Source organism: Saccostrea echinata, unplaced genomic scaffold (genome assembly GCF_033153115.1).
Source record: "Saccostrea echinata isolate AGI-Se365-2 ecotype Australia unplaced genomic scaffold, CSIRO_AGI_Sech_v1 ptg000004l, whole genome shotgun sequence".
NCBI lineage: Eukaryota > Metazoa > Mollusca > Bivalvia > Ostreida > Ostreidae > Saccostrea > Saccostrea echinata.
In genome coordinates this window covers 12349160-12360482 of record NW_026889753.1, presented here as the reverse complement: position 1 = coordinate 12360482, position 11323 = coordinate 12349160, and the positions used below count along the sequence as shown (strand labels likewise).

Sequence of the window (11323 nt, the reverse complement as noted above, 5' to 3'; positions counted from 1 at the left end):
TGCAAAGAATTCTTAGACAACATTTCATCTGGTTTTGTTTTAAACACCGCTAAAAAAACCCCCAAATGTATGACACAAGGACATTTCCCTCAATTTTCGCAAAAGTCATTGAAAACCATATTATAACAAGAAATCTGCGTATATTTATCGTTTTATATCAGTATGGATCCTGGCTGTATCAGTAATCATAATCGGTGCTGAAATCGGCATCACATGGTGTGGGCAGATGGCCGGAAGCTGTTCAGAAACCAATATCGTCCACGCTTACATTGCCGTGTCATTCTGTGGACTACCATCCAAGGCCTCGGCTGTCTGCCAAGGTAACGCTTCAAACATTATTATATGTCCGTTAACAATCATTCTTTTTTTAATTTATAAACTTTTTTCCTGTTCAATAAAAAAAAGTAAAAAAAAAAAATATATCAATAAATATTTCAAAATTAAGTAAAATTTCTATGATTAAGTATGTTCGTCATATAAAAATATAGGTACATACATGTAGTAAAATATCTTGATTAATTAATAGTTTCGTTTTGTTTGCTTAAGCTAATAAATTTTTTTAATTAAAGAAATGTTTCTTTTGAAAGAAGTATGTTCCTTATTCACTCGGCAATAAAACAAAATTGTCTCTCTATTTGATATTTATTGTATGTACTATATAATAACTCCTATTCGTGCTAAAAGTAATGACGCAAAATTACACCCTTTTATTTCGATTTTAATAGCAATATCAATGTGGTGCTAAATGCATCAAAAGGTCACAGAAAATGCTTTATATTCCTCTTTTCTTTCAACCATTTTCTATTGTAAAGCATTTCTTTCAAATGAAATAGTCCATGTAATGGTAGATCAATTGAAAACATCAAGACGAGCTCTACAGAAAAATACATCGATGATTTTCCTGATAAAATAAGATCGACATTGAAGGTAAAAAACACACGTTGTACTTAGATGTCTAGCTAATTAAGGTCTTTCAAGATTTATATATTTGGGACATTATCTTTAAAATGAACACGTATGATTATGGGCTATAGGTAAACATAGATTCATAATCAAATTATAGAGCCATTGATCTTCTTTAGCCAATAGGTTACATTTTTTTCCAACCATGAAGATTTTTCTCACTCATTCGCCTATGTTCTTTCAAACTTTTCTTAGGCAAAAGTGGGGTTTTATCATCGCTTCGTGTATATTTTTTTTTTCAGATCTAAACTAATCTGTTTATGGAAAAAATAGAGCAAATGACTATAATCGGTAATGGTCCCCAAAATTAAACTTTGGTGGGGAAATCTTATATAATGTTCTAAGCCAGACGGATAAATGAAGACTAATGCATTAAAAATCGTCCACTGTGACGTCAGATGTTAAATATGGCGTCAAAAATGACTTGAATTCAATAATTCAATGATTTCGAAAGAAAATAGTGTATTTTACGTCGATATCGAGAGCAGGACTGCTCCGACTCCATGTAGAATGATAATATCAATGAAATTTGTGAAAAGTTTGAGCTCTATAAAAGAAATAAAGTCAAAATATTGAGAAAAAAAATCGCATTTTCCCCTCTTTTTTAAAAATAGCTGCATTTCTCCATAGTTTGTGACGTCACAGAGACGACAGTGCCAATAGTTTCCCCACTTGAATCTATAATTTAGGCCCTACATTTTGTTAACTCGGATTTATTTTACACAATATATCGATTGTGCACATTCGAATAGGTGTTCAAAATTTTACTTTTATGGGGACAGAGATATGCCTTTACCGAATATAGTTCTGTATTTTTCGGAGATTTTATTTTTTTTAATTTTTTTGCGTTGAATTTCAGTATAGATTTAAACGTAAAGATTTGTAGAGAATGAAAAAAAAAATAAGGCTTGTTTAATAGGGATATTTCGTGATGATTATAAAACATGTACAAACTGTTTTACAAATTTCTATGACAATTTTATTTGAGTATCCTATGTCCGTAAATAATATACTTCATACATTTTAAAAATGATTTGTATATCTAATTTTTGCGCTATGATCTTCCTCCGTTGTCATATATCAAAGGGCAAGATCAATGTAGTTGCTATTTCTGCAATTTATACATTTTCCTAGATAGAAGGGGGGGGGGGGAGTATCAAACACAAAATAGTTTTTCTTTCAAAAATTTTATAATTGTCATGCATGAGGGTCATATTCCGAATTTCAAGGCCATTGTGAATTTAAAATTTTTATTCAGTTGGTCAAGTTGCTCCTTTTTGGACCGAGGGTGTCTTTTTTTTCTTTGCACTGTCCTTACTTTTAAGTCGGATTAGTTAAAACAAAATGCGTCATGCATCAACAATTAAAGATCATTATAGCCGCTGAGGTAAACATCCTTTCTGGTCCAGTTGGGTCAAGTTCATACACGTATCTCGAAGGTTAAGGTCATTTACCTATTGGGGTACTGAGTAAACCATTTGTGGTAAAATTATATAAAATCCTTTTGAAAGATTGAGTATACAGTTTAAAATGTACAGGTATTCAAAACAAACGTTAACATTATTGTTGGGGAGGGTGTTAAATGGAGTTTGATTAATATGAAGCCAAAAGCCAGAATTGCTATACACTTCTTCTTTTTTTTTTGAATACGTTGGATCAAAGGTGTGTTGGTTTACATGTACCCGATGTTCATCTTAACATATCCCCTGTACATACTTGTGGTTATTTTTTATGAGCGACCCAATTATATTGTAGATGTTCTCTTCACATGTCACAAATTTCCTGTTTGTTCGTACCCGCTGAACGCGACCCGTCTCCATCCACTGCTTAAAATCTGTCTATTAGCATCTGTATTTATCGGCAATTGACTTAATGACGAAATAATTAAGGCAATCATTATAGAGAATCAACTTCTACGTTTCACAAGTGAGATTTGGAGACAAGAACCATCAAAAGAGACGAGAGCTATTTAGTCTTTCCTCTGGCGACGAGGAATCTCTCGGCCTGGGTTTATTTCTTCGTGGGGGAGGTCGCTTTAAGACCTTAACAAATCTCCCGGCAGGATAATCTGTCAGGTGTTTTCAAATATAGAGGTAAATCTCAGGTGTTGATATTAAATGAAGATAAATGTGACGTGTCTGACGTAACAATAACGTAGGGGGAGTGGTTGATCCCTGCATATAGGCCTTCAAATCATATGTGCATGTATGATTTATTTTTCGCCTAAATTGCAAAATGAACCATCGTTATCAATGTATATATTAAAGGTATCTGTATGATGTAAACAAAATGAGTCACGCTCTACAGGTAGAAAGTTTTACGCTCTCTTCAGTGGGCCAGATGGGATGGTCGGGGAGATTTCTGACTTTTAATATGTCACACTTTATTAAAGTATTTAAACATCGACCCATTTAGTCAGTATTGATATATATGTTCATATCAGAGGGTATTGAAAACTCATTTCAGAATGAAGAGCGATTTCCTGATTTTTCTGGGATGTTTGTGTTGTGTTTCGCACGCAGCGAGGAGAAGAAGAGGTAAGCCAAATATTTCTTTACAATCGGAAATTTAAAAAAAAAATCCTGAGGACTAACGTCTGTATAGAGCTGTCACATGTTTGGATGAATGAAAATGATTCCGGTTTGCATATGAGAGCCAAACTTAGGAATTTTTCTTTGAGTGCCTTGGGATACAGATATCAGAATTGATGGAATCATTTAAAAGATAGTTTCTATAAAATCTCAGCAGATTAACATTAAGGTATAAAACTTTTTTTCGTTCTTATTTTCCATAATTAGGCCATTATTTCAAATTCAAGGAAAATAATTGGTAATAAAAAATTGTAAAGGTCAACGTCAGAAGTAAACGTTCCCTGAAGCCAATGGCTAGTTCTATCCAGTGCGCCTCTAATCCGAACGGGGAAAATAATTGAAAAATTTATTTTATGTGACAAATTTTCACTACTTCTGGACATTTATATCCGATATTAATATCGTATTTTTGAAACGTTTGTAGGTTATAGTTATAATAAATAAGGTAAGATAAAAATGACATTAGACTATATTACATGTATATGGAATATGCATTGGTAACTTGTCTTTATCACTTGTAAACAGATTCACCAAATTCTTGTTTATAAATTAATTATTTGATTAACTTTTAAAATAAATCTATAATTAAATGTTGTTAGCAAAAACCTAAATTTTCTTTCAAAGGCATATGTTACACATATTTTCATTGAAGTTTACGTGCTCAAAAGCTCAAAAAAAATCTACTAACATTTGGAAAGTAAAGTTTTAATTTTCGATGGGATTTACTGATGACAAAAGCACACATCTTGTTCAATCTTCTCAAATTCATTCATTTTACTTTTTTTTTTACTCAAACAAGGAAATTAAATTTGAAAATTTTTTTTAGTGAGTATCAGTCTCTTCTACAGATACTTTTAAATATGTTCTTACATTTAGTTAACATGTATAATGACCACCGAATATTTAATTCACTTGATCTGGCTGTAAAGCTTTTTATTGTTTTTTTTCTTTTTCGTTCAAAAACACCTCTTCGCCTCTTCCCTTTTATCATTGGGCTACTTTAAACTTATAAATTTTGTGCAGATAAAAATAACATCAATTTTTTTTTCTCTTTTATTCATTTGTATTTTTGGTACGGAAAAAGATGGACGCGAAATTAGTGTCTGAAATTAATGCTAGTAATATTTTAGCTAAAAGTATAAGAGAACGGTGTAAAACTAGCCGCAAGTCATTATCAATTCTACATTAAAAAAATAACAATTGTCACTTTTTAAAAAAAAAATTGTTAAATTTTTACATGATATATTTTAAATACATGTTTTGAGTCGATAAAATTTTTTTTAAGTTCTTTTGCAAGTTGATTCTAGGTTAGGCAAAAATGTTTAGAAAGTGATTTGACTACAAGAGAACTTGAATGATTTTTATCCTGAGAATATGTATTTTGTTTTTAAAAAAAATATTGGCCTAGAGTAAGGTTCTGTAACATACAGAATGTCAGAACAAATTTAGCACTGGAACAAAAAGATAAGAAAGCTATGAATACATAATGTTATGATAATCAGATATATCTGGAAAACAGATCAATAAACTAAAATTGTTCTCTCTGAAACCGAGTCACAAGTCCGATACATCGACCCGTCATATCACAGAGTGTGAATGAATAACGTGAATTGGGTTGGAAATTGGAAATTTTTTGAAAAGAAAAAAATACAATTTTAAACATTATTATATATATATAGGGATATAATATGATTCACCCAGAACCCCCAGTTTAAGGACCATGAAACTTTTCTTGTATTGGGAAAAAAATACAATTTTAAACATTACTGCATATAAAGGGATATAATATAATTCACCCAGAACCCCCAGTCTAAGGACCATGAAACTTCTCTAAAACTGGGGTTATTACTGCGAGTAAAAACAAGATGAACAGGAATGTATAGATGTACCACATGATTTAAACTGAAAGTATATAAATATGATAAGTCTACCTAAGTTATAGTTATATAATCATTGATGAAATCTATTAATTAAAGGGAGTATTATCTCTCCTGAGGAAAGGCCTCGGTACTTTCCTTAACTGTCTAGAATTCATTCATTTGTTTGACATCAAATAAATTACATGTATATCTTCTGTTCCCCATATCGGTGATAAGTAGAAGACATGAATAACAGTAAAACAACCTACTCACATCTAACATTTTTATTCTGATTCATTTCTAAAAATAAAACTGCTCGTATCACTAGCAATCCTGGGAAGAAATTTTGATTTTTCAAAGAGGGGATGATTACATGTGTCGTGACTACTTCGTTACTGTGATATTTCTCTGTAATCTGTCAATCTAATAAGATCATCGATCGCAGTATAACACACAGAGAAGGACAATAATTATACCAATGTAGAATCTTCAATAGAATTGATGTCCCGATGTCAGATATCTTAATTTGCTCAAAAGACACAAAATAAAACAACTGCCTCAATTCACGATCAAAATTCGCACAAGAATTCTTATATATATATAAAATACATGTATATGGAGGTAACGAACAGTATTCAAGCTCAAAAGTCCATTAAAATATACAAAAAAAAAGTTTCAAAGTAGATAGAAGGCATGATTCTACAGTATGGATCAAATATTTGGACACCTGACTAGTCAAAATACAGACTGACTGAATCATTCTTCAATGGTCAAAGGATGGTCACTTTGTTTCGTACAGGAATCTCAATTTTCCATAATTATTCCTAGTTTTGTATTGTAGAACGTGACTAATAAGTTAATGAAAGATACCCAAATATATTAAAACGATCTCAAGATTCCTAAGTGAACGCGAATAATTTATTATCACGTTCTTTTCCCAAGAAATGAAAAAACTTGCTCTTAACTTGCAGGCCCATAGGAAGCGATTTCAGTTGGGGGGGGGGGGGGCACAGCCTTACATGTTCAGTTGGGGGGGGGGCTATCAATTAGCAAAAAAAATTTCTTGACAAGCAAAATAAATAAATAAATAAAACCATAAAAAAGGTCATCAATCAGACGTTTTTATTGAGGGGGCACAAGCATATACGTGTAGTAGCTATGTTTTCTACAGTAATCTATATATCGGCAAAATTATTTTGGGGGGCACACCCCCTCCCTTCCCGGTTCCTACGGTCATGAATTAATAGTGCAGAAAGCTCTCCACTCGCTTATTCTGACCTCTACGAGACGAGTCTTTTCGCGATATAAAGTACTCGCGTAAAATAAATCTACAGTACGTATTCGTACTATTATGGTTAATTATGATACATTTTCATAGTAGATATAAGTAATAAAATATTTTAATAATACATTGTACTTTTGTGATATTACATTTCATCACTTTACATGTGAAATATGTCAAATAAACATACATGCATGAACGATTGAAAAAACATCTGCCCCATTTTTTTTTTTATTTTAGAGGTTAAAGGTTACGTTTAACTACTCTTTTCCATCATATGACACTTTTTTTCTCTTTACAGTATGTCCAGGACTCCGGGACCCAGATTATGTGAATTATTCTAATATCCGTAGATTTCGGGGATGTACAAAAATTAATGGGAATATTATAATCACTGATGCAACATTCCATGGGTAAGTACATACCTCTTTCTAAACTTAATCAATTCATGGTTAATTTATAATATGACTTGTTATTTTGTTTCACATATACATGTATTTATTATCTCTGTGACTCTCTATTTTTACGAAAGGAAAGCATGACACTAAATGCCAATATCGTCAAAATTTTAAGAAAATAATTCTATTTTCTTTTAACTGTAGAGATCCCTATCTAAATTTGATGGGACTTCACCCTGATGCCTTAAGGGTATTCGAAAACGTCCAGGATATTACGGGTTTTCTGGTGGTACAGGGCAAACACACCGACTTCACGAACCTATCATACTTCAAGAGTCTTATTCGAATACGAGGGAAAAAGACGTATGTATATACACTATCTTGTGTATTTGTTTGATCAATTGTCTGTGTCCAAAAATAAATCACGTGACTAATACTATATTCTTCTTGAGGAGGAAATTACAGGGTAGTTTTACTGAGATAAAGTGGTCCTTTTCAAGTTCATCTAACTTTCTGGTATAAAGGAAATCTTTTAATGTTGAAATACACCAAATGTGATAAACAAAAATACCCATGCGAACTCTTGAAACTCCAAATTGTTAGCTTAATTATCAAATAACAACTTAACTGTTAGGGACATATTTAAACAGTAATTACTCACTTTGCGAGGCAACCGTAAAATTGTTACTGTGGCATTTATATAAATGTATTTGTTTTCTTTTGTTTCGTTTACTTTCGATCAAATCGTGCTTTTTCTTTGTTTCAGATTGATGAACAACTCATTAACTATAGCATTTACTTCATTAAAATACCTCGGTATGACGTCATTAAAAACAATTCAGAGGGGAAACGTAGCAATAGTCAGCAATAAAGATTTGTGTTATGTTGACAGTATAGATTTCCGAAAATACTTCAGAAGATCTAGGCGCCAAAAAGCCATAGTCAAAAGGAACAAATCAGTATTAAACTGTGGTAAGTATAGTTTTTATAAATGTGTAATTTTTTGACGAACCCAAATTCTATATATAAATAAATTCTTCACCTATGTACTGTCATATTGTTCTGTATGATGTTCTGATGCACTGCTCCTGATAAGTTTTTAAAATGTTTCTAGTTTCAGAGAAAGCTGTGTGCAGCTTACGATGTTCAACAGATGGATGTTGGGGGCCAGGGTATAAAAACTGTGTTAAAAAGGATACAAGATTTAGTAATCTAATTGATGACATGCTACAGACACAGTCATTATACACGTGACAAGAGATGACATGTAGTGTCATGACGACATGGATTTATCATGGAGTTGATGTCACTTCCGGTACAATACCAAATGAGATTACTGGTCCACTGCCATTTATTTTTGTTGTTGGTGTTTGTGTTATTAAATGTTTACAAATACTTCTGACTTTCATTGATATAAAATATAAATCTAGGAAACATGCAATTGTTGGTATGTAGTTGCCAAAAGACGCATCAACCCCAGTCTGGTTTGGCAACTACTAAAAACCTTCACAACTCTTGCAAAATGTTTATACTCGGGAAAGTTGCATTAAAAATAATATTGAGCATTTATAGTATACTTATTAGTACATCAAATTTACACTTACAACTGCAAAGTTTGACATGTTCTTTAAGTCGATTACACTTACTTAGATCAAACCTTTTTTTAAATTCTAGTCTAAAGTTTCAGTCCTAGCTAATAGCTTAAGTTCTAGTCAACAGCTTCAGTTACAGTCAACAGCTTCAGTCCTAGTTAACAGCTTCAGTCCTATTTAACAGCTTCATCCTAGTTAAAAGCTTCAGTCCTAGTCAACAGCTTCAGTCCTAGTTAAAAGCTTCAGTCCTAGTTAATAACTTCAGTCTTAGCCAACTTCAGTCCTATTTAACAGCTTCAGTCCTAGTTAATAACTTCAGTCCTAGCCAACAACTTCAGTTCCAGTCAACAGCTTCAATCCTAGTTAATAACTTCAGTCTTAGTCAATAGCTTCAGTCCTAGTTAACAACTTCAGTCCTAGTCAACAGCTTCAGTCCTAGTTAATAAACTCGGTCCTTGTCAACAGCTTCAGTCCTAGTTAACAGCTTCAGTCCTAGTTAACAACTTCAAAACTAGTTAACAGCTTAATTACTGATGGTTATCTCCATATTTCACTTCAGTAAAGATTTTCTCTGATCTATATATTGTCAGTATGGAAGAGATTGATTGATTGTATGTTGTTTAACGTCCCTCTCGAGAATTTTTCACTCATATGGAGACGCCACCACTTGCCGGTGGAAAGCTGCAAATTCTGTCCTATACTCGGCACTTACGGCCATTGAGCAGTGAGGGATCTTTTTCGTGCCAGCACCTACTGCGACATGGGACCTCAGTTTATACGGTCTCATCCGAAGGACCGGTCTCCACGTCCCACAGTGGGATTCAAACCCACGAAGTAAGGATCAACTCCTTATGCCGCGACTCTAGAGCACACGCTCTAACCACTGCGCCACGCGGGCGACAGTATGGAAGAGAGGCCTGACTGCTGAGCATTCAAATAGGCCTCTAACAACTGTATCCTGTTACTCAAATAGGCTTTTTATACAGCATCCCTTAACTCAAATAGGCCTGTAACAACTCTATCTCTTAACTCAAACAGGCCTTTAACAACTGTATCCCTTAACTCAAATAGGTTCTAACAACTGTATCCCTCAACTCAATTAGACCTCTTACAACTGTATCCCTTTACTCAAATAGGCCTTTAACAACTGTATCCCTTAACTCAAATAGGCTTTTTATTACAGTACCACTTAACTCAAATAGGCCTTTAACAACTATATCCCTTAACTCAAATAGGCCTTTAACAACTGTATCCCTTTACTCAAATAGGCCTTTAACAACTGTATCCCTTTACTCAAATAGGTCTTTAACAACTGTATCCCTTTACTCAAATAGGCTTCTTATTACAGTATCCCTTAACTCAAATGGCCTTTAACAACTGTTTCCCTTAACTCAAATAGACCTCTTACAGCTGTACCCCTTAACTCAAATAGGCCTTTTAACAACTGTATCCCTTAACTCAAATACACCTCTTACAACTGTATCCCTTTACTCAAAGAGGCCTCTAACAACTGTATCCCTTAACTCAAATAGGCTTCTTATTACAGTACCACTTAACTCAAATAGGCCTTTTAACAACTATATCCCTTAACTCAAATAGGCCTTTAACAACTGTATCCCTTTACTCAAAGAGGCCTCTAACAATTGTATCCCTTTACTCAAATAGGCCTCTTATTACAGTACCACTTAACTCAAATAGGCCTTTAACAACTATATCCCTTAACTCAAATAGGCCTTTAACAACTGTATCCCTTTACTCCTTTAACAACTGTATCCCTTTACTCAAATAGGCCTTTAACAACTGTATCCCTTTACTCAAATAGGCTTCTTACTACAGTATCCCTTTACTCAAATAGGCCTTTAACAACTGTATCCCTTTACTCAAAGAGGCCTCTAACAACTGTATCCCTTTACTCAAATAGACTTCTTACTACAGTATCCCTTTACTCAAATAGGCCTCTTACAACTGTATCCCTCAACTCAAATAGGCCTTTAACAACTGTATCCCTTTACTCAAATAGGTCTCTTACAACTGTATCCCTTTACTCAAATAGGCCTCTTTTTACTGTATCCCTTAACCCCTTGTCTTTATGTAATTTGAGAAATAGTGAAGCTTTTTGTTTATTTGTTTCAACATCTCCTTGCACTAGTAATAACTTGAGCTTATTCACAAACTATCTTAGAATGTTCGATACTTTATTATCAGTTAAAAAAAATCAGATTATATTTCCCCACACTTTCATGACCAGAATACTTATTTATAAATAGTTTCCCTTTTCATTCAGTCACATAAAAAGTACAATACTTCTGATCAGGACTTCCAAAGACAAGAATTCAGAACAATATTTAGATGCTGTAGATACATTAAAGAAACCCTCTTTGCCTTAAAACATGGTCTTTTCAATTACAATGAAATTTTAATCAATTAAAAATCAATTAAACCTCTAGGATCCCTTGAAAAAGTGGACATTTTGGTTGCAGCTGTTAGCCGATCAGCATCTTGAAAACCCATACAGAAATGAAACTTGGAATACAGGTTCCAGCTAAGAGTAGATGAACCCTATTTATTTTGTGGTCAAAAGTCAAGGGTTAACTACTCAAGACATGAGAACATGGTGCACTCAGTATCTTCACAACCC

At 33.3% G+C, this 11323-nt stretch overlaps 1 protein-coding gene across 1 annotated transcript; it reads left to right on the top strand.

Moving 5' to 3' along the window:
- The first annotated feature begins 237 nt into the window (after positions 1 to 237).
- On the top strand, positions 238 to 8488 carry LOC133179502 (epidermal growth factor receptor-like). The gene is made up of 6 exons (XM_061314254.1): positions 238 to 320; positions 3430 to 3500; positions 6997 to 7108; positions 7298 to 7456; positions 7860 to 8065; positions 8208 to 8488. The coding sequence occupies exons 2-6, from the start codon at positions 3431 to 3433 to the stop codon at positions 8345 to 8347; spliced, it is 687 nt and encodes a 228-aa protein (XP_061170238.1). The 5' UTR covers positions 238 to 320; position 3430; the 3' UTR covers positions 8348 to 8488.
- Positions 8489 to 11323: the final 2835 nt, after the last annotated feature.